Source organism: Petromyzon marinus, chromosome 3 (genome assembly GCF_048934315.1).
Source record: "Petromyzon marinus isolate PM22_M1 ecotype Great Lakes invasive population chromosome 3, UKy_Petmar_22M1.pri1.0, whole genome shotgun sequence".
NCBI lineage: Eukaryota > Metazoa > Chordata > Hyperoartia > Petromyzontiformes > Petromyzontidae > Petromyzon > Petromyzon marinus.
Window position 1 is genome coordinate 12409380 of NC_133669.1, and position 25742 is coordinate 12435121.

The following is a 25742-nucleotide window of genomic DNA, read 5'->3' on the forward strand; positions in this document are numbered from 1 at the left end:
AACATTTAAATCTTTAATTACAATTTTTTGCTAACCATACGGACGTATATATTATATTATTTTCGGTAGGTGGTAATGTGATACCTGCTTGTTTTGCTTACGCAAGGGTCTTCTGCGCAACAATATACTCCAACCTTGAACTTGTGGAAATGCACTCTTTGCTAGTAGCAACACCTCGAAACGCCGAGGGAGATTTGGAAGGACCCCCGGCTTGCGATTCCGGAATCAATGAATAGCCCCTGATGGTGGATCAGATGCCTCTGCCATTTATCCGAGGGTTGCTTAGAACTGTGCAGTATTGTTCATTGCAAGGCCCACTGGCCAATGGTGGCCTTTAATGCGGCCCCTAACGTCTGGCCCTCACACTGATGTCGTATCGCTGAAATTAGCGAAGAACACTTGCTGATAGGGTGTTTTTTCTTCTTCTTCTTCTTCAGGGATACTTGCAACAATGAATGGCGCTTCGTCATTCAGAACTGTAGACACAGACTTCGAAGCCTCCTCTTCAGTGCAGTTCACAGCTCTTGGTTGGCAGTCTCAAATTGACGCACGACAGCCTCCCAGTCCCCGTCAGCTGCTAGGATTTTGTATTATCTTGGTCCGAGTCGACGTAACGTGTTGGTCATCACTCCGTCATGCCCATCGGTTGGGAGAATATTCCGCTGGTTTTAGGATGGCTAAATAGGTGGTAGGGGGCGCTGTGTCCATTCGTGTTGTCTTTGCTTTCTACTCTGGCGGTGGTTGGGTCCCTGTCTATTGACCTCGTTTCCATGACAACTCTAGTGGCGGTTTGGTACCCTGGTTGTTGGCCTCGTTTCCATGACGACTCTGGCGGCGGTTGGGTCCCTGTCTATTGACCATGTTTCCATGGCAACTCTAGTGGCGGTTTGGTACCCTGGTTGTTGACCTCGTTTCCATGACAACTGGTGGCGGTTGGTTCCCTGGTTGTTGACCTCGTTTCCATGACGACTTTGGCGGCGGTTGGTTCCCTGTCTATTGACCATGTTTCCATGACAACTCTAGTGGTGGTTTGGTACCCTGGTTGTTGACCTCGTTTCCATGACAACTGGTGGGGGTTGGTTCCCTGTCTGTTGATCTCGTTTCCATGACGACTGGTGGCGGTTGGTTCCCTGTCTGTTGACCTCGTTTCCATGACAACTGGTGGCGGTTGGTTCCCTGGTTGTTGACCTCGTTTCCCTGACGACTGGTGGCGGTTGGTTCCCTGGTTGTTGACCTCGTTGCCATGACGACTCTGGTGGCGGTTGGTCCAGCTGCATCTACGGCAACCCTTGCAGGAGGACCCTTTTATTGTACACGTTGCCATTATGCTGCCAGGTTCCCCGTTCTCAAATGATCGTGTCGGCGAACCTGTCTGCTGCTGCTGCTGCTGAGCCCACTATGTTGAACGCTCCTCCCAGGCGATGCTCTTGTTGTGTTTGGTCTTGGGACGTTTGTCCCTCCAGATACTCCAACAAGTATACGTGGTTGGATAAAACAACATGTGGAGCCAAGAGTGCAGCTCCTTGAGATGATGGCTCCATCGGTGCCTCCTCTGGTACAAGTAGTCGAGGAGGTTGAACCTCTTGTCACGAACGATAGGCCAAAATGCTCAGTGGGTTTTACCTGGTAAGATAAAAAAAAATTAGCTTAGGTTTATTTTTATGTTGTTTAAATCATGTGTTTACCTTTTCTATACTTTGCACTCCTATCGTGTTTTTTTTGTATTGTTTGTTATTGTAACGTTCTGACCCCGTGACCCTACTGAACATCTGTGAAAAATCGTTGTATAGCTCATCGGATTCCTCCAGTATAGATGTTCTGAATGTATTCTGGAAGAGCCTGTGAGAGCCAGTGGTTATCCTTCGTTGTAGTACAGAGGCTGCTTGATTCTCACCCAAAGGCTGTGGAGATTTGAGGCCGTTCTTGTGCCAGATCTTCTTGATGCGAATGACTGGCTGGTGGCGTTGCTCCAGCAGTCATCTGTTGCACCAACATGTTGACTGCGTCAGTCAGTCGCTCCATTCTGCTCTCCAGTCTGGAAACTCGGGGGATCAGGCGACCTTGGCTCCTTGGTGTCACGGTGAGCACCCCCTGAGCTTGAGAGTCTTCCTTTGCAGCCACAGGAGAAGCTGGTCCGGCCGGGATGTCTTGCCATTGCGATGTCTCTGGGTTCGCCCTCTTCTGAAAACGTTTAGAGCATTTTCCACTCTTCTTGCTCCAGATGAAACTCTCGGAGGATGTTTTTCTTGCACCTTAAATTTAGACATGTCGCTGTTATCCCACCGCTGTTTATGAAGCCTATGCCCCGCTGTTTATGAAGCCTATAAAACATATACAGCACCTTGCCTTCGGAGTCACAAGGCAAAAACCCCCTGCTAACGGCTCCCCACCCCTTTGAATAAGCCCCCTTCCCTTTTAAACCACCACCCAACAGCTGATCTCACGCGCCTTTTAATTAAGATGCGTGAAGAAAGACGGTCACTGCATCACACGCTTTCAGAAGCGCTTCTGGGGGCGTCTGAAAAGTCCTTCCTTCCGATATTAGAAAGCAACTGGGAGCTATGGCACTTTTAAATCTAGATTGAAAACTCATTTCTTCCGAGCTGCTGTTTTTGTGTTTAGTTTGTTGTCCTTCCCCAGGACCTCCGATTAGCACGGTTGGCTGCGTACGATGCGAAAGAAGTTCAGCATACAACCACACCATTTTGCCCTCTTCCCTTTAAGCCGTCACCCAACACCTGATCTCATGTGCAATCTAATTTATGCTGCCAGTTCCCGCTCCTAACCCTGACCCCTTTTTTGTTGGGATGAATCAATCCGCGTGCGCCCTGCGTCTCTCTCAAGACTGCCCGACCCAAAGTGACTGCTTATTTTCATTTTCCCTTACGCACAGTGATCTCTGCTTGGCTATGCTGTACTACTATAGAGCCAACACAAACGATAGTAGAAACCCTTTGTGCAATATTTAATACCACAAAACGATGTTTTCGTTACATTGTCCTTTTTTCTGCATTTGTCCAATTTTCATGTCCGTACCATGCCATGCGACGACGTATCTATTCGGAATTCTCATCAAGCAGTGCATCACCCCGTGTTATAGGACAGCCGGTGAAATTATATTTCATATAACTACTTCTAAGATCCTTAAAGCGATTTTTTTTCTCTTGTATACATTAGGGGGGTTCACGTTTTCAAAAGTTCTGCTATCGAGGTATGTTTGTCACATGGCAGTAAAGCCCAATTCATTTAAAAATTATCAGCGAGCTTTCATCCACATTAAATGAGATGGGTTCTTATAACTAGGTTGAAACCATCAGCTAAACATTCATTCAGGTGGCTACTCGGATTCATGCTTGGGATCTCATCGGTGTTGGTTCAGTTCTCCCATCCCTGAGCCACCCAGGCACGCCGGGAAAATAATTTTCAAATATGTATTCAACAAATCATACACCACTTTGTAGCTTTTTGCGGTGTTGCGCAGCTCTTCAAGATGTATTTTCGGGCTGTACTGCATGCTATTCAGCACGATGTCCGATTTTACTATCCACCTGTCTCCCAACAGGTGGAGTGAAACATCAGACACCATGCCGAGCAACTTGGGGTACAACCTGAAAACACAACGGAGAGCTACTTTATCACTTAAATAGTCCTATGGAGAGAATAACCCCTACTATGGAGTTACAGAATTTCCACCACTGACCCAGGGCCACCAACTGAGATGCTTGCTGCGCCGCTGCTCGTTTAGCCAGACACTGACTTCTCCACAAATCTGGCTGTCGCCTGATGAAGCTAGTTGTCATTATTGGCGAAACGTCGTACTCAGTTTGTAAATGTTGTGGCTTGGCTCTCCAACACACCGGTGTGCTTACGAGTGACGAATTGCCATGTTCTGTTTACGTGACAACCCTTACTAGTTGGCTGTGTCGGGTGGTGGTGGGTTTTAACGACACATTTATATATTTACGCGATCTAACCCAAAAACCTCGAGTGAAGAAAAAACGAAACCTACAATTGACGGAGAATCGTTGTGTTTGGCATCAAGCTGCAGCAGAAATGACGGTGGCAGCAGTAGTAGTGTAGTGTGATGGGTGAGGCAGCGACACTATTGTTCCTGGTTCACTGGAGAGGCTGCCCTCTTATCACAAAGCTTAGACCAGGGGTCAGCAACCTGCGGCTCTTTGGCTCACCCCTTGCGGCTATTTGGCTGCTCCCTTGCGGGCAGCCGTCTTTAAAAAACATAAATCTTCAACGTTATTTAACGTCAAGATAATTGATTAACTATGGCAGAGAATGGGTCACCATGGAATGTCTTGGTGGCAACACAATATAGAGTGAAACTGTATTGTTAAATAATAACCAACGGGGGGGGGGGGGGGATTAAATATACGCAGTTTATTCCATAACCTATTTTGTTTATTTAAGTCAGAATGTGTTTGTCATCTATGTTTGTGTATGTGTACAAGTAGCTTTGCGTGCGATGCGGCTCTCGAACTATTTTGGTCAAAGACAAAAAATTAAATGGCTCTTCTTCTTTGTAAAGGTTGCACACCCCTGGCTTAGACCATGTGCACAGGCTCCCTGTCTTAGGTGGAGCACAGCCTGTGATTTGGTGGAACTCATAATTGATTAATTACACCAAATATTCCTGCCTACTCTCCCTGCTGAGGGCTACATTGGTGGGTGGCGACATTCTCAAGCACAAGGTTGACAACGTACAAGTCATAGGTGTGCGTTGTCATTCACAGTCGGTTTTACTAGAAAACACTTTCAATTTATGACCCCGGTGTAGATGTATACACTTGTTAAATAAAGGAGATGGGTGCAGTAATTGCAGCGTTTCGCATACTACTACGTGAACCGGCGAGTTATGTTTCCGGCCTCGGCTAATATCAGTTGTGAGTGATGAACCGATGGTTCGGTCATGGGCACCCCCTTTCACCAACCCGTTGTGATCAATGTGGTGAAATATGGTCAAATAAACCCTCACAACCGACGTGGCATAGGCAGGACTGCATGTTAAATGTTCACTTAACAGGCTTGTTAAATTAGAGGTGTACAATATTTGCGTTTGTCTGTTGTGTAATTATGCCAGTTGTATGTATTATATTGCACAAATGTTCAATGTAAGCTTTCAACATTTAGTAAGCACTCATGTCGTATTGCATTGCAAGGGAGAAAGACAATAACTGAAGCGATTAATAGATTTTTTTATTTTTGAATTTAACTAAACGACACCTACAAATGCATCCTGACATCAATGCATGCAAATCAAATCGACGTTTCATTAACCGACTTAAACAAAGCACTGCGTTGCCTCAACACGCGAGGCACTCAGAGCGACTTTGTGCTCTCCTTGTGCATGACCTTGCGGATTACTGGCACCAGTGGCCAATGGTCAATCTCTTGCATCACTTTCATGAAGCCACCGTAGCGTTTGAATGGCGGAGGCACGCGGAAGACCCCGTCTTTATTTCCAACCTCGGCATCTTCCCCCGTCGCCGCCGCCTCGTCCACTCCACGGTGCCCGGCCGCGTCCGGCGTCTCCCTGCGGCTCATGAACACGGAGTCGCCCGCGTCGTCTGCCGGGCCTTCCACCCCATTGAAGGCGTAGTCTGGGATCTCGGGGCTGTCGGACGTGTTGGGTCGCACCGGTCTGCGCTTGCGGATGGTGGCCTTATCGGGGCTCCCCCAGCGGAAATGCCCCATGGCGTACTTGGGGGAGGACACGGAACGCTTGGCCTGGCTGGAACTACTCGCCGGGGAGGACTCAACCTGCCCCGCCAAATCCACCTGCTCCACCCTCGGACTTCCACCACTCTCGCCACCCTCGCCACTCAGGCCACTCTGTCCACCCCAGCGGACGAGCCACCACTTGTTGTTGGCGATGTCGAAATCGCTGCGGGATTCGGCTCTGCTTGCGATCCACTGCAGCAGGGGAGCGTCGTCGTCGTTGTCATCACCGTCGTCGCTGCATTTGAGCTGCACGCATGCCAGCAGATTCTCCAGCACCGCCGCCGGCGTGCCTGCCCGTGTCCCATTGCTGCAGTATTTCTTGCAGTCGGTGAAGCACCCCTGGGAAAGTGTCAGTGAATGGGAAAGAGAGACAAGAGACGGTGATGAGATATTGGGTGGCAGCAGAGGGGGAAGAGACAGTGATACGATATTGGCGGAGAGCATGTGGTTGTGCCATCGAGATCACCCAGCCTTTACATTTCTCCGCATGTGAAAAATTTAAAGTGCTGCCCTGCCATTGCTTCCTCGCCCCACTGCTCGTAGAAAGGCTTCCTTAAGAAAGAGCTTGACAGAACTCCAGAAGGTATTTGTCTTACTCCTCCTCGCTGGCCAGACGTTTTGGAAGTGGTGGAAGAACTCGCACTTTAAAACCACACCAGACCTGCCGATCGACTACCCGTGGTGTAAAAATGTATACTGCAGGGAGGACAGGCAAGAGCGATTTAATACACTTCCCATTGTTTCAAATGCTTAGAGATTACACCAACAGCTTCTGAATTTCAAATTCAGCAAGCTAACCATTACACCACGGCGGCATGATCCACAGCGGCTGAACAGTATTTTTTGTGCTCCTTTAATTTGCAATAAAATAAACCGGTAGATTGGGGGGGGGGGGGTTGATTGCCTAAAGGAAATCCTTTCCAAGGAAGTTCTTGTAATCCTATCGTTTGGCAGTTGACGAGTCATGGTTGGTAATACCTGATGATAATGATGACGATGATGGTGTTTTTAAGATTGGATGAAAAGACAGTGTCTGTCAAAATCACAAATCTTCTGGCTGAAATCATTACCTTTTGGCTTTATGAAGCATCTAACTGCAAAGTAGCAGAACGTGCATCACGGGGAACCATTTAACCAGGGGTAATATATAATTTTCTGCATATTTTTAAGGCAAGTTGTCAAATGTAGCCAAAAAGCTGAAACACATTTGCAGATATTAGGTGGATTATCACATCTCCGGATTGTGAAAGATGGCGGTGGCTTGATGAATTGACCATATATTTTAGCATGTCTGCATTGAAGGAGAAAAGTCAATTCTGGAGGCTCTCATCTGGTTGTAATTAAAGGTTATTAAAAGATGCAGAAACTCGCAACGAAGACACTTACAATAAGAGTCAGTCCATCGGCAGAGAAGGAACCCATTGTACTTCTTCGGCTGTTGTGGTTGTGCTGTATAGCGGCTCTCGAATGTGTTTTTAATTTGTGCCGGTTTTTTTTGCATGTTTGACGTTTTTCTTCTGGAAGCTCCTTCACGTAATGAATTGTTTCTGAAGATATTTATTTTTTACTGAAGCTCCCAGCACGAATGAAATGTCAGACATGCTGAACAACATGCGGTACAATGTAAACATACCACGGTAGAGCTAGAAGCAAACAGCCTTACGAGCACTGCCCATCGCAGTAGTGGTAATGTCCCCCCCCCCTCACCTGGTCCAGCCGTGCCCAGCACATGGCACTGGCAGACGGGGAGATGATTGACAGCATCTCCAGCAGAAGCAGCAGTCGAGAGCAGTTTCCCATCATTCCAGCAGCACTGAGCACGTGCGCACAACAGGGAAAAAACGTCATGTAAAAATGTTAAACGCCACTTGAAATCTTAGCATGAAACGACTACATTCTTACAACTATGCTAGTAACACGTTCAATTGTACTGTACGAAGTTGATTTCTGTCACTATTGAACCAAATCAGACATCTTTATCAGCTCAAACCAGAAAGGGAAAATAAACTCATGTGATTGTGTCAATATATAAGGGTGAAACCTAGCAACGTTAATAAGTTTGAAGTTACTTTATTGTAAATTGGTCTTCGAATTAAATTCTGTCAAATTATAATTTGAGTTAAATCGGATCTTAAACATTTTTTTTTCAAAGTTGTATTTAATTATTTCGTAACGAATATTTTAATACAGACCTTTTCCCCTTTTTCAGTGTTGCTTTGCGTTGCAGGAGTGTCTGTGGCAGAGCTGCGATGCGCCTCTTGCTTATATATCTTGAAACTACCTCCGATTTGAAAGGAAAAAAACCCACTTGCATGTCAGATTAAGTACATAAATTGCACAACACCCATGTGCAAAGCCCCACAATAACGACCAACGTGACTTTACAATGAAGCCCAAACTCAATTTCCGAAAGTGATAATTGGCACAGGCCTTTTTTTACGCGCTGAGCACAAGTGTCGGAAAGGTAGCGGATTATCTGTGTGCTGTTTGCAAGTAGCGTAGCTGTTGTAACTGATTTTCTTACAAGAGTAATAGAGCGCATGCAACAAACTGCAATGGTTCTTTATCCAAAGTATTCATCTTTTTAGGTCACCTATTATTATTATCCACGTGAATCCCCAGCCACCAGAGCTGCACCTCCTCCACCTCCACCGTCTTTATTAAGTCATCGAACATATTTTGCTTCATTCAGGTGCCATTGCCAAGGTGTATTATATTAAGTGCACGATCTTACAAGTGAGGACACAATGACAGCTTGTCTTAATTTTGAATTGAACCAAACTTCGACAATTACGCGATTTCAAATGTTCTCAATGGATCGCAGGTATTCTTAGTGAACTTTTTGACTGCATTCGACAATCCGTTTCTCATGGATATGCTATCCATACTCTTTGGTTCTTTCGATATGCTATCCTATGGTAAAAGCATCGAAAATTCAGCCATTGCCATTGAAAGGGTCAGCTTGGAAATAAGGCATCAGGGTGGAAAGAACATGCTTGGAAGTAGGATTTACAAGGTTAGAGGCTCATGACATTTTCTATATAGCTTAACACCATGACCTTAATGAGTTATACAAATGTTGTTTGTGAGTTTATTAAAAGGTGGGCTTAGTGTGATTTAACATGGATGGAGGAAGATGGCAGGTTATATTTTTTTATAAAGACATAGCAATAACCTGGTAAGTTGTCTGCAACATCCGTTTTTCCGACGTTCAGGGAAAAACACAGTTAATATAATTCTCACCAAGCTGTTATAGGATTAGGACACTGATGAGTAACTTCTGCTTTCACGTCAGACAAGGTCCATCTTTCCAATCAAATGTGCAATGCCCATTAAATGCCGAATTAAAAATGCTGGAAATTGAGGTTTAAATCTAGACTGCTACCCAAAGCTTGAAAATGTCAATCGGAGTCCTTGAGATGTGCCTCAGCCTCCGTTTCAATGTTAACACGTGTAAAGGTGCAGCACAACAACTGTTTTCTTACACCACTGCTGGAAAAAGGTCCTCCACTCGAGGGAGCTCGGGAGAGCATCTTGGAAGTGGGAAAACTACACTTTATCCACATGGGGCCTGCCGATCGACTGTGTACATTCCTGCCGCGATATCAAATTGAGACAGCGACCTCTGCATCGCAAGTCCAGTGATAACAGCACCAGAACGAAGTGCATACACTTGACACTGGCAATCTTTATGAAGATATAATTAACCTACTGCTGCATGAAGGCCTTCCAATGTCACATTTCCATACAAACTTGTGATGCAATAATCCACCTCGCTCCTCGTCACCAAGGTCATCCTCTCAGACGTGGTCACTCTTATGGCCGAATGTCCTAAACATATCAAGGCAGCATCCAAATGTGTAATGTGATCATTTTACTGGTAGGAACCTCCTGGTTACACCAGCCCACAGGGGATTGTGTCCTTCCGTACGTCGTGCATCCAAAAATGGGAGGGGTGGGGCTGGGTGGGGAGGGGCTGGTCACCCCGTGGTGCCCTTATAAAACTCACCGTTTAACCTCACAGGCTTGTGCCCGCCCGGACAGTCGGGCATATTTGCGGAATACACGACGCCGCCGTTGACCCTGGCCATTGACCAAGCAACCCAACGTTCCTACCAGCTCCCTCCGCAGGAATGTTTATTCTGACGGTGTTGTACATGGAAAGATAGGTGACAAGTAGGAATGTAACAATGCGGTTTCCCTTGCAATTCAATGGCTTGGCATGGGATCACAATTTTATTTAGAGAATGTGTTATTGCTGTACAGATATGCGTACAATTTCATTCATGTACCGAGACCCAACTTTAATAAAAACGATACCTTACCACCTGCCCTATTCACAATACTGCAGAACTATTTTTTGCAGAACTAATTACAGTAGTCAAAGTATACTTTTAAAAAGTGTGGTAAGCAGTCACAAACATCAGGTTCAATGCTGTTATCACGACTGGATGAGATCAAGCATATGTGTAACATTCAAAAGAAAGTTTATTTTTTTCCTGGAAACAAAATTAACTCGAAGCAGAGGTAAGGTGGAAAACATTGCAGTACTGTACGTTACAAAATTCAAAAACTTGTATAATATACACAGCAATGTTCTGTTGTCCGGACCATTTAAGTTAATGTGAGAATGTGTTATCAAGAGAACGTCAAGGCGAATTGCATCCCTTGGGAAAAAAGGTTATGGTATTATCCACGAACTTACTGATAAAGTATATTACAACAGTTCATATTCATCAGAGGCAATTACACTTTCCCATAGTACATGTTGTGAGATATTGCTGGCTGGTATTTTCTCCAGATCTCTAACATGAGCTTGGGGATACTGGACTCATAAATGGTAAAGTTTCAGTAAAATGCATTAATTTTTTGCCCTCAAACACAGGAATGTTATAACCAAATTTTAATTTAGAACCTCAGCAGAAATTACCCCATGATGATACAATTTGCTAGGGAAACGAATTTGTGATCAGGCATTATTATAGCACACTTTTCAAACAAAACTGTTCATATTTTACCTTGCATTATTTAGCTTAATTTCTTAAGACCAACATAGCAGACAAAACACAAACGTGTATCCATTACGGGCTGAAAAGGTGGAAAAATCTATTCATATTTGTGAGACCAGGTATGATAAAAAGATAAAGTTAAACATTGTCTACTAGCTGCATAAGCCATACAGCAGATGGTGCTCAAACAAAAAATTTTGTACATGAAACAAAGCCTAAAATGCAAACCTCAATGATTTTATTTGAATAAAAACGATCACAATCCACTCATAGCTAACAGCTAACAAAAGTACATATATGTATCTTGATGGTAGCAAATAATGCATGTTTCTTACTCTATTTTATTATAGTAATGTTTTATTCTCAACTGGCTTTTTCAAATGTCATTTGCTATAAGATTACCATTTCTTACAAGGCTCACGTGTGAAGCTAATGGAAAACAAAAGTATAAATTGTGTGTTCATAAACACACTGCAGCAATACTGCTACTGGGAAAAAGAATACAACATAACCGAATGTATACATCTGCAGGCCCAAAAGCATGCAGACATCTACAACATCGCTCTTTCACAATCATCACACAACACACGCGCCGCTTGTGGATTTTAAATTTTTATGTTAAAAGCAGTAGGCCGGAACGTGTTGGCTTTTGAGCTTGTGGACTTGAACAGTGCCCACTGGATGACGTCTGGGTCGAGCTCGGTAGTAGATGCTGCACGCTTGCTCTCCTGGCGCCAGGCAGTCTGCTGCATGTAGCTTGCGGTGGAAGGACCGTCACTCAACCGTCTGACAGCACAATGCGCGCGCGCACACACACACTATAGCTGTACTTTCTGAAGGAGAGGAAACATTACCGCAACTTTATATAATACAGCCCTTGGCCAAATGAGGCCTTACCATTTACAGACGGCCTACAAAAATGTATCTATTGCGAAACACCTTAGTCACACTAATCAGGTAAGAGGGGCTCAATTTTGACCTGATAACAGTTATTAATTGTATCATTCAGGCAACTTTAGTCACTATTACTTGGGTATCTACACTGTCAACAGGCATATTATTTTTGCACTATTATTGGTTAATGCTGAGGTGTGTTAATGTTTGGCTTACTCAATATAAAAATGGTGCATTACCCCAGCTCGTAACGCAGGTGGGTGCAACACCACCTACTCTACCTTATGGGCAGTGGTAGGAGTGTCACGAGTAAATCAATATTACGCGGTGTGCTGGAGAGTAAGCCCACAATATTTATGAGTACGACATTTCGCTGGCCAAAACAACCAGCTTCCAAGAATTATGAAGTTGTCAACCTATATCTGTCTTAAATAGAGCAAAGGTGATGTAATCACTATGAGCCTATCAAGTGTAAAAAACATTTATATGTAGTCATATAAATTACAATGGATTTTTTCATCTGAGAATATGCGGTACCTATTAATGGCTGGGTGAGTCACAATTCGTTACCGTACAATTGTGTTAATCTTACACAATCAAACGCATCATACCTTTATTTTGAATATTGGTCATCAAAGCCTACCTGTTAAATGAATATTACATGGCCTATATTGACAGTGTTGGTGTTAATCACATTATAGTTAATTCCTCTAGTATAAATTGTACATATATGCAAGAAATAAACGGGGACAGTTCCCAGAAAAAATCGCAAGGAATAGTACGTAAACAGCTCCCGTTAGACCACCTTAGATTTAGCTGAGGACACAACTCTCAATCGTTGATAATTGAATCTGATTAAAACACAAATGCACGACTTTTCATTACCTTCTCAAGATTATTTTTGCTTAATATGGTCTATAGAAATACACTTGGGAATTCTGGTCAAATAATGTAACATTTTAATGGTATCAACACAATATTTCATAAATGTTTAATACTCCGCAATCTCAGAGCTCCAATTCAAAGAGTTTATGAGGCCACTGCTTGATATAAGAAATTGGGTAAGGGAGAAAATGGAAGAGAATTTGGGAGGCCATTAGCCAGAAGTGGAGAAACAAAAACTAGAGCTATTGCATGGTTATTAGCAAGGCAAGCTTACTTGAGAGCAGAGTTTGGTTGCTGATCATGTTTGCTCAAGTGAAGTTGGCATTTCATAGGCTGACCTGTAAAATACAAACAGAATACATTATATAATGAGCACTTTAAACAAGCATGATGACTTTGTTAGAAAGCTACTGAATAATATAAGATGCTATTTTCATGAACAAAGTCTTTTTTACAAGTACAGTAGAAACTAAAAATCAACATTGTAATTGTTAAAGTACATGGATTTAAAAAAATGTCAATGAATAGTGCAACAATACTTAATTGTCAGTCTTTATTACATTGATTAAATGGCTTTGCAGTTCTATTGTACAGCTCTTATCAATGGTGTTCGGCTTGTATTGCATCTTGTACAGAATGATGTTCAACATTTCGCTCCACATTCTGTGTGCTTCATTAGGAACCGCAAGCGAGTCTATTTAGTTCAGTTCCTTAAGTTCCCAATACATGGAGTGAAACGTCGGACATCATGCTGATACCAGATGCAGTACGATCTGAAAACCACCTGGAGAGCTAAAATAAATAATGGTAATGGGCCTGCGAATGTAATCTGGCTTACCATCCAGATAGCGATTGTTGTATTTTTCATAGGCTGTAATGGCATCATCTTTCCGCACGTATACAACCTCCGCAATGCCAACCTGGACCAGGCGGGCGCGCTTGAGTGCTCCATAAGCACTAAACAGCTCCTAAAAATACAACAAAAATTCCACACTCTTACTTTTAAATCTTCAATGTGGCCAAAATTGTGCTATCAGTATCATTTCATGAGATTAAGAATCGGATTGAAAATTTCATAGAAAAAGTGTAACCCTTTGTGTTCGAGGATGGCCCATTGAAAGGAGTTACAGCAATACTTATTACATACAGTGACGGCCCAAACAACAGGGGGCATCACTTTCCCATCCACCCTGCTACAGAGAAAAGTTAATCAAATGACAGTCACATGGAGCTGGAATTTAACCACATTCAGTGCAGATGCCAAATTAATGTGATGGGGTTTTTGTGTGTTAGTTGTTGGTGACCGAGCCGAGACCATTACAGCACTAGACTTGAAGACCTGGTTTCATTGCGATAAGCTTTCAGGATTCATCCCAGGGTATAAGTCGCGTCAGCTCGGCACTAAACTCTTAGGCCACTTTGCTCACCTCAATTCCACACTTATTTAAAATACCAGCATACATGAAACAGTCGCATGTTTTTCTAAGAACCAAAATCAGGTCAAAATACAATCAAAGCAGCAAATATCCACACATGCGACACATTTTTCCAAAGAAATTACAGTAGACTCGATTATCCGTGTGCGGTTTATCCCATTTGCGGATTAACCGCGCACCTGATATTTGTACATAAATTAATAACTCATTGATTTTCCCTTAAGCCCAAATTTATAATATAAAAACTGCTAAACATTGCTATTCCTGAAAATGTTAATTACAAGTCACGTGCTGAAACCAAAAAAAATGTGCTCTGGTTAATCCGAAATCCACGTGATTGCTTCTACAATACAGACGCTGCATATCTTTACATCAATTGTGGTGGGAATTTGATTGAAGTGGTTCTGCTGCCATCCACTTGTAGTGGGCAGTCTTCTGCGTGGGAGCAGGAAAGTGTCCACAGAGCACACTCATCGCTCAGCCGATTATTTACGACAAATGTTTTTGTTCATTAACAAACATTTTCTGAACCGAAACATAATTTATACCTATATTAGTGGCTTTTGGCATAGAAATCCACAGAAAAGGGATATTTTTGGATCATCTGTGATTTTGAATAATCCGCGGCCGTCCTCCCCGTCATTAACGTGGATAATCGAGTCTACTGCCTTTAATAAGGACCACATCAGAGCCCATTAAGACAAAAGTCTTTTTGTAAGAAGAATCTTGAAGGTACAAAGAAATATCGAACAAGGTCCTTCAATCCTTGCTAAAACTAAACAAACATGTTTTTAAAGTTGTAACTTTAAAATTAAAATTTCAGACGGTAATTTTCAAGGTGAACCATGTTAAAAGCTAATTTACAATGAAATATACGTACAACAATGTCTTCCTCGGATACTTCAGGATGGAGGTTCTCCACTGTTAGCTTGACCCCTTCCAGTGGGCTTGGACCTGTGCTGGAAGCAGCTTTCTGAAGAAAAAAAATGCTTTGGGTCATGTTTCTATATATATATGTAAATACAAACTCTTGCTGGTCAATACTGCACATTCAAATATCAGCAGCTTAACCTTTTTTCAAACCTCAATTTCCTACCGGAATGGTCTGTGGCTTGGGGGTGAACATCTCATTACGAAGATCCATCTGACGTGAAGGCCGAGATGGGGGTGTAGGGGCAGATCGTGGTGGGGCTGGAGGAGTGTAGTAAGACTGGTTTGGCACAACCTTTGTCCATCCTTTCAACCCCTAACAAAGCAAATACAGTTGTTTAACATCTACATTTCAGAAAAAACGAAGCTTGTGGTCACTGTACATATTTCATAAGATGCTATCATATAAAATATTTAACGTAAATGTACTTACTTCATCAGCAGCCCTTTTATTAATTGCTGCCATTTTCATGTTAGGATCTGTATAGGCTTCATCTTCCATATTATATTCATTCTGAAATATACAAAAGAGAGTATTATCTATTATTATAAATATACCCACCATTTTTCAACTGGTAATTGCTTTCTTCTTACACAAGAGAAACTAAACATGTGGAAATAAAACAAAATTACAAATTTATTTTAAGGTCTTTACCTGCGGTGGTTCACTCTGCATTGGGCGGTTTACGTTCATTCCAATGGTCCGTGTTAGCCCAATTTTTGTAGTGGTCATTCCAGGTCGAGGTGCAGATCCTTGTCCAGACATCATTGTGGGTTTGGCCAAGTATTCTTGTCCAGTATTAGCACCTGGTCTTGATGTGTAACCCTGTCCAGACGTGACTACAGGTTTATCCAGGTATTGCTGTCCAGGCATGTATAAATTCTTATAATGCATTGCTGGTTCTGACATATAACCTTGTCCTGATGTAGGCCCAGGACCAGACATATATCCTGGTCTAGGCGGGACACCTGTGGAAGCCTGCTGTCCAGTCTGAGGTTTTATCCCTGGTCCAGATTTCTGAAAAATGGAAAACATGCATCGTTTGTAACCTCTGTACATTTTCAAAGCTTTTAAATATATCTATGTTAATGGTACAATTATTAGGTTATATTTAATTTTAAATACAGTATTTAGTAAACAATGGGAGTTAACTATGCACTATATTTGTTTTATGTCTCAAATTTACACCTTTAATGCTTCTCACTCACACCAAAAGCATGCAGATATATCAATACAAGACTATACACCAAATCTAGAGTATATTCTGATAGCATATTCATTATAGGAAGGGTCCCGTTAAAAGTTAAGGATAGATTACAATTAACAATGTTTTATATGATTCATTGTCAGAAAATTCACCCACATGCTAATTTCTCACAAACTCACCATAATGGTCTTGCTGAGGCCCAACCCATGGCGGAAGACCGGTGCAGCTCCTTGAGTAAACTGCGGCGTGACGGCAGCAAAATTTTGAGCGGGCGCAGCGACTCCATTGCGACTGCCGCTCAGTTTGAGGCGGGCATCTGCCATCCTGTTATCAACCCTTGCGGGTGCGCTTCCCACCACCGGCCCTGCCACAGGCCCACCCAGACCTCTGCGGGCACTCAACAGCTTCTGCCGTGCATCCATCACCCGTTGCGTGGGCGGCTTGTTTGTCAGCTTCGCCCGTGCGTCAACAATCTTTGCTGATCCCAGCCTCTCGCGAGCATCCCGCACCAGCAGTGGTTGTGGCCGTACATCGCTCGTGCCCAGCCTGGCCCGGGCGTCGAAGGGGCGAGACAACAAAGGCCACACCCCGGGTGGGCCCTGGTTGACGCGCCCGCTGTATGGTGCAGGGACAGTGTCACCCAGTCTGGCCCTCAGGTTAACATTTGTGGGTCGGGGCCCAGTTCTGCAAAGGCAAAAGGCAGAAGTACAGAAGTGAGCAGCAGGGTGGTGCAGTGGTAACAGCAAAAAAGGGCCTGGACATTGTATGGTGTCTTGTTATGCATGGGTTTCCTCCCATAGCAAAACAAAACATACAATGTAACTGCTATTAGCCAAACATCTCAATGATGAAAATCACCTGCTAGTTACATAACCCCATCCTGCAAAAACTTGGCAGAATCCTCCTGAAAGAGGTGAAGATTTCATAGATAACCACGTATAATAATTTAGTCAATGTATGGGCATAACATGTGTATTTTGGGGTAATTATTTTAATAATATAGACAACTAAGCATGATAAATCCACAACTGTACAAAGGATTTTCAGCCATGCGATGCAACAATTCATTTGACACATTAACTGATCTCGTTGCTACATCTAAGCAGTAGACGTCCTCTCTGGCATGGTCTCTCCTTTGACAAGCAACCATCATCCATTCCTTCCAAAGACCTGGCCTGCCCAAGCTCACTTACTTTTAAGTCAACACGTCTCTAATTAAATCTTGACTTAAAGCTTTCGTGACTGCAGGAATTCATACTCTTGGGTCTTTTGGTAAAGTCACGTAGTTACGTGACTTATCTACGTGCCTTTACCGAAAGAATACGTCTCCAATTTGCGCATGTTCTCCGATCCACGTGTTCCATCGATAAGTGTAACCCCAACCATGCACTTTTTATAGATGCTTATGAATACATTTTGAAACAGCATAATACCTGCAATAACATATGGATCTAAAACATTGGACTTTGGCAACATAGAACTAAGAGATGAAACGGCACTGTGTATGTCCAATATGGTATACAGTTTAACACGTTGGCTCTCGCGACCAATATCATCCATAATATCGATTTTTTTGGGGGGGGATAGCGTAAATATAAATCTGTCGCTAAACCCGCCACCACCCCACACAGTCAATCAGTAAAGGTTTGTCACGTAAACAGAACATGCCTTTACTAGTACAGCACACCGGTGGATGGTATACAGTACATTGCTCAGTAGAGCAGGACTGCACCGTACATTTGTAAATTAACTTTTCAATTTTAATATATTCCAGTGAAGATGATTCCACCGATTAAGGCCTCCCCACGCCGTGTCGGTAATGGGATACTCAAGCACGACTTATCAGTGGGGGATGAAGAGAGAAGATACCTGTGGTGGGGGGGAGGGGGGAGTCTGGGCTCATAGCGCGCACCGCCTCAGTACGCGCAATTTGAATTAAAACAAAAAACAACCTCATTCCAATGCAAGAAAGTTGTCTTTTATTAGAAACTCGGCGAGCCTCACCGGATGAACAACTGACAATGCGATCATTAGCGATGTATCGGCAAACTACACTCGTCAACATTCTTTAACCCCAACACAACCATGTTTAACACGTAAGCTTTCGCGACCAATATCATGCATGACACATTAATTTCTTTGTTGTTGTTGGGTTACATCGCGTAAATAGAAACCCCCTGCAGCGCTAAGACAAATAACTCGGGTGGCTCATTTGCGCGGCCTAGGCGTGTGGGCTTCGCGCCCGAGCGGTGTAACAGGAGCGGCGGCGCTGCACAATCGCGGCCTACCCCCTGCCCACGCGCGGTCGTCGCTTTCGGCCCCGCGGTGGCCTCTAGTCGCGATTTGATCACACACAGAGAGAGAGAGCCGTGGTCACGGCGCGAGCGAGCGAGAGAGAATCTCCCCACCTGCCCTTCACTTGGATGCCGCGCTTCCTGATGATCTCGTCCAGCGACAGGTCGGCCATCTCGGATGCTCGCCCAGCACCACGCAGGGCATGCCGGGGGCGCCGGAGGTGACGTAGTGGGAGGAGAGGGGTGTGGCTCGCGCACCCCTCCCTCGCCTTTCATTCCTTACCCCCTCCTTCTCCCTACCCCCCCCCCTACTTCCCCCCCTACTTCCCCCCCCTACCTCCCCCCCTCCCCCCTACTTCCCCCCCTCCCCCCTACTTCCCCCCCTCCCCCCTACTTCCCCCTCCCCCTACTTCCCCCCCTCCCCCCCTACTTCCCCCCCTACTTCCCCCTCCCCCTACTTCCCCCCCTCCCCCCCTACTTCCCCCCCTCCCCCCCCTACTTCCCCCCCTCCCCCCCTACTTCCCACCCTCCCCCCTACTTCCCCCTCCCCCTACTCCCCCCCCTCCCCCCCTACTTCCCCCTCCCCCCCCCTACTTCCCCCCTCCTCCCCCTACTTTCCCACCTCCCCCCCCTACTTCCCCCCTCCCCCCCTACTTCTCCCCCTCCCCCCCTACTTCCCCCCCTCCCCCCCCTACTTCCCCTCCTCCCCCCCCTACTTTCCCCTCCCCCTACTTCCCCCCCTCCCCCCCTACTTCCCCCTCCCCCCCCCCTACTTCCCCCCTCCCCCCCCTACTTCCCCCCCCTACTTCCCCCCCTCCCCCCCTACTTCCCCCCCTACTCCCCCCCCCCTTACCCATTCCCCCTCTTCTTCCCCCCCCTTCTTCACCCCTCCTTCCCCACCCCTAGTTTCCCCCCCCCCCCTTCTTCACCCTCTCTTCTTCCTCCCCCCTAGTTCCCCCCCCCCCTCCTTCCCCACCCCATCTCCCCCCCCCCCCTCCTGCATATTACCAGCATAGATGAATTAACACAAATAACATACATTTAAATAGGTTATGGGCGAATTATGGTACAAAGTCCAAAGAAATGTCAAAGATTGTCGGGCAGTTGCAGAACATGCGTGCCAGCAAGGACGTTCTATTGATTGTGATAATGTTTTGCGTAAAAACTAATTAACTGGCCAAGAAAGTTTAAAATCAAGATTCAAATCAAGACTAATTAGAAAATCTATTGAAATTTAGAGATATAACAAAAAGTAATACACCATTTAGTTACGTACGTGTTTCATTCACTAGCTTGTTAGCACGTCTTAAGACGGAAGCTGTAGTATTAAAGATGTAAATTAACGTTTTATTGTGTGATTGTTGAGTAAACAAATTTTCGTTTCGGCTCCACCTTCTTCATGTGGAATGACGTCACGCGTTCATGATTATTAATGAGGGGGGGGGGGTCCATGTGGAGGACCCCACCTCTTCATGATAATTAATGAGGGGGGCTGGTCGATATGGAGTGACGTCACGCGCGTTACACACAGACATTCTTGGCTCATTATATTAGTAAATTATATGTTGGTTAACTGTGACTAACTCAACCGGTAACAGGTAACCCATTGCAATGTATATGACTACATTAACTCCCCTCTAGTCATCGCACCTGATCGGCTCACAATGATTGCATTCACTTTTGCTTCTCTATTTAAGCCCGAAACAGGAAGACTTGCTCACAATTCTTGAAAATCGCCTGATGAAGCTGGTTGTAATCACCAGTGAAACGTCACATTAATATTGTACAGTGAGGGAAAATAGTATTTGATCCCCTGCTGATTTTGTACGTTTGCCCACTGACAAAGAAATGATCAGTCTATAATTTTAATGGTAGGTTTATTTGAACAGTGAGAGGCACAATAACAACAAAAAAATCCAGAAAAACGCATGTCAAAAATGTTATAAATTGATTTACATTTTAATGAGGGAAATAAATATTTGATCCCTCTGCAAAACATGACTTAGTATTTGGTGGCAAAACCCTTGTTGACAATCACAGAGGTCAGACGTTTCTTGTAGTTGGCCACCAGATTTGCACACATCTCAGGAGGGATTTTGTTCCACTCCTGTTTGCAAATCTTCTCCAAGTCAAGGTTTCGAGGCTGACGTTTGGCAACTCGAACCTTCAGCTCCCTCCACAGATTTTCTATGGGATTAAGGTCTGGAGACTGGCTAGGCCACTCCAGGACCTTAATGTGCTTCTTCTTGAGCCACTCCTTTGTTGCCTTGGCCGTGTGTTTTGGGTCATTGTCATGCTGGAATACCCATCCACGACCCATTTTCAATGCCCTGGCTGAGGGAAGGAGGTTCTCACCCAAAATTTGACGGTACATGGCCCCGTCCATCATCCCTTTGATGCGGTGAAGTTGGCCTGTCCCCTTAGCAAAAAATCACCCTCAAAGCATAATGTTTCCACCTCCATGTTTGACGGTGGGGATGGTGTTCTTGGGGTCATAGGCAGCATTCCTCCTCCTCCAAACACGGCGAGTTGAGTTGATGCCAAAAAGCTCCATTTTGGTCTCATCTGACCACAACACTTTCACCCAGTTGTCCTCTGAATCATTCAGATGTTCATTGGCAAACTTTAGACGGGCATGTATATGTGCTTTCTTGAGCAGGGGGACCTTGCGGGCGCTGCAGGATTTCAGCCCTTCACGGCATAGTGTTACCAATTGTTTTATTGGTGACTATGGTCCCAGCTGCCTTGAGATCATTGACAAGATCCTCCCGTGTAGTTCTGGGCTGATTCCTCACTATTCTCATGATCATTGCAACTCCACGAGGTGAGAGCTTGCATGGAGCCCCAGGCCGAGGGAGATTGACAGTTCTTTTGTGTGTCTTCCATTTGCGAATAATCGCATCAACTGTTGTCACCTTCTCATCAAGCTGCTTGGTAATGGTCTTGTAGCCCATTCCAGCCTTGTGTAGGTCTACAATCTTGTCCCTGACATCCTTGGAGAGCTCTTTGGTCTTGGCCATGGTGGAGAGTTTGGAATCTGATTGATTGATTGCTTCTGTGGACAGGTGTCTTTTATACAGGTAACAAGCTGAGATTAGAAGCACTCCCTTTAAGAGTGTGCTCCTAATCTCAGCTCGTTACCTGTATAAAAGACACCTGGGAGCCAGAAATCTTTCCGATTGAGAGGGGGTCAAATACTTATTTCCCTCATTAAAATGCAAATCAATTTATAACATTTTTGACATGCGTTTTTTCTGGATTTTTTTGTTATTCTGTCTCTTACTATTCAAATAAACCTACCATTAAAATTATAGACTGATCATTTCTTTGTCAGTGGGCAAACGTGCAAAATCAGCAGGGGATCAAATATTTTTTCCCTCACTGCAAATGTTGTTGGTTTACTCTCCAACACATTGGTCTTCTGTCGTAACTAATTTGCACGTTTTGTTTACGTGACAAACCTTACTAATTGGCTGTGTCGGGTGGTGGGTTCACGACACATTGATATTTACGCAATCTAATCCAAAACACCTTTATTACGTATAATATTGGTCGCGAAAACCTACGCGTTAAACTAAGTGCAGTGAGCGCTACACGCTACACGAACCATCGAGTTTTTTTATTGTTTTTTGTAACTTTCTGACCCAACCTACTGGACATCTGTAAAAAAATAAAGTTATAGCTCATCGGATTCCTCCAGCATAAATAAAGATTCAGATGTTCTCGTCGTGGCCAGCAGACCTCGACATTGGCTTTTAGTTTCTGAAAATATTGCGGCAGGCAGAAGACCACGATGTGGAGACGAGAGCTCAACATAACCATCGGGTCCTGGCGGAGAATATGTCCCAAATATAGATAAGTAGACGCTGTCTCCTTCAAATGTTTGTCTCTTCGAGTGAATAAAATAAATATATATTTTTACACAACCGTCAGCCCCACGACAGTTCTGTGGAGTGCATCACTCCAGCAGCATTGATTCAAGCATAACAGTCCAGAGTCTTGCTTCTAATTTACTGAATCAATGCTGCAGTGTCAGTCATTGGGGGGCTATACTTCAACACACTTGTTGGTGAAGGGGAGTGGTTCTGATATCACTTGCCAGTGATGTGAGCTTAAGGCTAGGTTTTGAACTCCGGTACGCTAACCCCTGCACCCTTGTGCAACTCGGTGGGAATCATGATGTTTCCTATTGCCCGCTTTCACACAAAAAATAGCAGAAAATATCTGAAACTAAACCATGAGTTGCTTTCACAATTTTTGTAATGACATGGCCCAACTGCGAACAAGTGCCACCTTTCCAAGAATCGAAATCTATCGACCGCTAGTGTTGTATCCACATGCAATTTCACATCTTGTGTTGGCATTACAGTATTAAATCTCCCAAAATGTGTTGTCTGTCGACTACATTTACTCCAGAACCGTATATGTAGTTGTTTTCCATAGGTGTTGATTTTCATCCACATTTTTTTAAATGCTAATTTTGAGATTGACTCTTCAGTGATTCAGCTGCTGGTCACCCGATTCACAAAAACGGAGGCACCATCAGGGCGACCACCACTCTGCTGCTCGTGGCACAATCATCTGGCTCGACCAGCCGAATGTTAAATGATGGTTGTTGTTCTCAATGAACATGAGGAATTTAAATAATATGTAGGAGTTATGGATAGTACGTGAACGTGTTTCATTTGCACACAGAGGAGTGCCTCGACAAGCACAAGTGAAGGGAGGAGAGTGTGGTGCAAGAGAGTGGCCGCGCGTGAAGGAGACTGCTTGAAGAGCCCTTCTTGTTAGCCCACTCTTCTGTTCGTGTGCCGCCCCATCACCGTCGAACAGAGCTTCTTTCAATCCAAAAGCCCCACCTAAGTGGCAGCCGTGAACTGGCATAGCCTCACACATGGCTGGTCCACTGCACAAATAGCCCCAAAAAAACCGCACACACGCATAGGGGAGTGTCGATGGCCACGATCTGTGTACAGTAATAGCCTCGATGACTTTCAGATGTGAGAGTGGAACGCGAGGGGTGGTGCTCCAGCCACTTGATGACGGCTACACCTCAAGGGCTCTCGCCTCCCTTAAACAACAGGAACTCAAATCGCAGTCACAATTGAGTGTATCAATAAGCAGCGCCGCATTGAGCCTCCTGGATACAATTGAAAGGTTACTATATATGTGTGTGTCTGTGGATGTTGTATTTATTGAGGAAATATTGTTACGTTATCGAAATGTGATTTTTGTACACGGCGTCTATCTTAATGGCTTAGGCTAATTTACAACTCTTATTTGCTTTCACCTTCGAGAAAAGCTTGTTGTGAATGTCTTTAGTCAGTTTGATAAGTGTGTGATTTATTTTCATAACCGTATTCTAGAAGATTACCGCAAGAAGTGTTTTTGAATTTTATTGCATTTCGTTTTTGCCAATATCAGAATCCGGATGACTTTGTTTTGAACTCCCTGCCTATGCCTAGAGTGGCATAGGCAGTCTGTGGTTGGGCATGGCTTACTGCTTAGCCCTTATGGGGGAGAAAGTTAGACCTCACTAAAAGGCGTGATTGAAAATCTGTTAGATTAAAGATTGAGCAGCATTGATCAGCGAAGATAAACAATTTATTGAATGTGTGTTTTTTTACATATATTGCTTTAAAGAACCGAAGTATTAACATAACACATAAAAAAGGTAAATCCACAGCCTGAAATATTTTGTTCGGTTCACTTCTAGCAGAAGAGCCTTCACTCGGGGGGAGCTCAAGAAAACCCCAAAGGAATTTGGCCTACTCTTCCACGCTATGAATATGATACGTCCTTCTAAAAATCTACTGACCATGACACGCTTCCTCCTGCTCATCAGGTCATGTCAGAAGGCCGTGCTGATGCCTCGGACCTGTCGTCGGTCCCAGTCCTACGCCTGCCTGCGATCAGACTCAGCTCGACGCATCCCATCACGGAGTATTCAGCACTACAGAGGCATGCGGCTCCGCACGCCGGCGGCGGTGCATCCTCGGACGACGCCCTGGCAAGAAACCTGCAGGGCGAGGCGTGGCAGCTCCGCTCGGAGGTGGTGCACGGCCTGAGGGCAGAAGTGGCCCAGCTGCAGAGCGACTTTAGGCAGCTGCGCTCGGAGACCGTGGAGAGGCTGGTGGCTGAGCAGGCGGCCCGAGTCGCCTTGATGGACTCGGTGCGTGCGGGCGGAGACGCGGTGGCGGGCATCGTGTCCCGTCTGCAGCGTGCCGAGGGGACGCTGCACGAGGAGAAGCTGGCTTTCGGCACCCTCGCCACTCGCACTAAGCAGCTGGAGCAGAGCGTGGTGCAGGCATGCAGGGCCCAGCTCGATCAAAGGTAGTTAAAGTTGCCACCTGTGCTGGGCTTTCCTCCATCTGTTTGTTTCATCATCATTATCATCACCACGAGCAATGGGGTAGATACGCTGTCATTTGTTTCCACTTGTCTGTCTCGTGCCAAATTTTCATCCTAATTGTGCTGTCCTCATCAGGTCATGAGGCGGAGTTTCCATTCGGATTCCAGAGTTTCATCTGAGATACTTTCAAATAACTTCTACGTTGGAAGTTAATAATTGTGCGATGAAAAAACTGCTATCTGCCATCTCATTACTATTCTTCTCTTCTGTCAATCATCAAGAGTCGGTCGATCATGAGGCTGGATGAAATGTCTCCACTTTTCCGGCAATAGCTTCATGCAGTCCCACAAAACGTCCCCTTTTAACGTCGTCAATCGATCTTTCATTGCTGTCGGCCTCTTCATTCTACCCTGTACCGTAGGGGAAAGTGGAATTCCCAGCACTGTCTCAGTGCCACCTATGGAGATAAGCAAACCGTACCTTTAAAACGAAACTATTTAAATGTTACCAGGTAAGGTCCACTGAGCTACATAGCTCTTTTTCAGAGGCGACCTGGCCACAAATGATAGCTCAACGAAGTGGCTGATCACGTGGGAAATTTATAGCAGCCAAATACTCTAAACGCATGTTTCTAAATGTGGAAAGGAAAACTGGAGGGAAAAAAATCCACGCGACCACGGGGAGGGCATGCAAACTCCAGACATACAGGCGTCATGCTCGGGATCGAATCCACACCCTCCTTTAAACCAGTAGAATGAAATAAGGGGCCGTCCATAAATGACGTCACGCACCTAGGGGGAGGGGGTCAGACATTTGTGACGATGTGTGACGAGGGGGGGGGGGGTTGAGGAATATGACGTCACATCAAAATGCGCAACTTTAAATAAATATAGACAACACGTTCTACTTAATTAAAGACTTTTTAATAAATGTTTTCTCCTACAACATCAGAGTGCAGCGCCACATTAAATACGCACTACAATGACAATAGTTTAAAGCGA

The 25742-nt window shown here is 44.8% G+C and overlaps 2 protein-coding genes across 3 annotated transcripts; both read right to left on the reverse strand.

Annotated features, from left to right (window-relative positions):
- Positions 1–5187: 5187 nt before the first annotated feature.
- Positions 5188–8023, reverse strand: LOC103091808 (uncharacterized). Its single transcript, XM_032974316.2, has 3 exons — positions 7926–8023; positions 7441–7546; positions 5188–6072 (listed from the first exon to the last, which is right to left on the reverse strand). The coding sequence occupies exons 2-3, from the start codon at positions 7534–7536 to the stop codon at positions 5332–5334; spliced, it is 837 nt and encodes a 278-aa protein (XP_032830207.2). The 5' UTR covers positions 7537–7546; positions 7926–8023; the 3' UTR covers positions 5188–5331.
- Positions 8024–10203: 2180 nt separating this feature from the next.
- Positions 10204–18641, reverse strand: POLDIP3 (DNA polymerase delta interacting protein 3). 2 transcript variants are annotated; one of them, XM_032974329.2, is made up of 9 exons: positions 18504–18639; positions 16275–16779; positions 15543–15905; positions 15321–15401; positions 15054–15203; positions 14838–14930; positions 13360–13489; positions 12796–12859; positions 10204–11528 (listed from the first exon to the last, which is right to left on the reverse strand). In XM_032974329.2, exons 1-9 carry the CDS (start codon positions 18560–18562, stop codon positions 11348–11350), a joined length of 1626 nt encoding a protein of 541 aa, XP_032830220.2. In that variant the 5' UTR covers positions 18563–18639; the 3' UTR covers positions 10204–11347. The 2 variants fall into 2 exon arrangements, with proteins under 2 accessions (XP_032830220.2, XP_032830229.2); XM_032974338.2 differs by lacking the exon at positions 15054–15203 and having other exon boundaries at positions 18504–18641.
- Positions 18642–25742: the final 7101 nt, after the last annotated feature.

Excerpts from the sequence above, each read along its gene's own strand:
- LOC103091808 (XM_032974316.2), bottom strand. The coding sequence starts at position 7,536 with ATGATGGGAAACTGCTCTCGACTGCTGCTTCTGCTGGAGATGCTGTCA. Across the intron at positions 6,073-7,440 it reads GCTGGGCACGGCTGGACCAG|GGGTGCTTCACCGACTGCAA; the intron begins GTGAGGGGGGGG and ends ACACTTTCCCAG.
- POLDIP3 (XM_032974329.2), bottom strand. The coding sequence starts at position 18,562 with ATGGCCGACCTGTCGCTGGACGAGATCATCAGGAAGCGCGGCATCCAA. Across the intron at positions 13,490-14,837 it reads TATCCGAGGAAGACATTGTT|GAGCTGTTTAGTGCTTATGG; the intron begins GTACGTATATTT and ends TTGTATTTTTAG. Across the intron at positions 12,860-13,359 it reads CAACAATCGCTATCTGGATG|GTCAGCCTATGAAATGCCAA; the intron begins GTAAGCCAGATT and ends TGTATTTTACAG.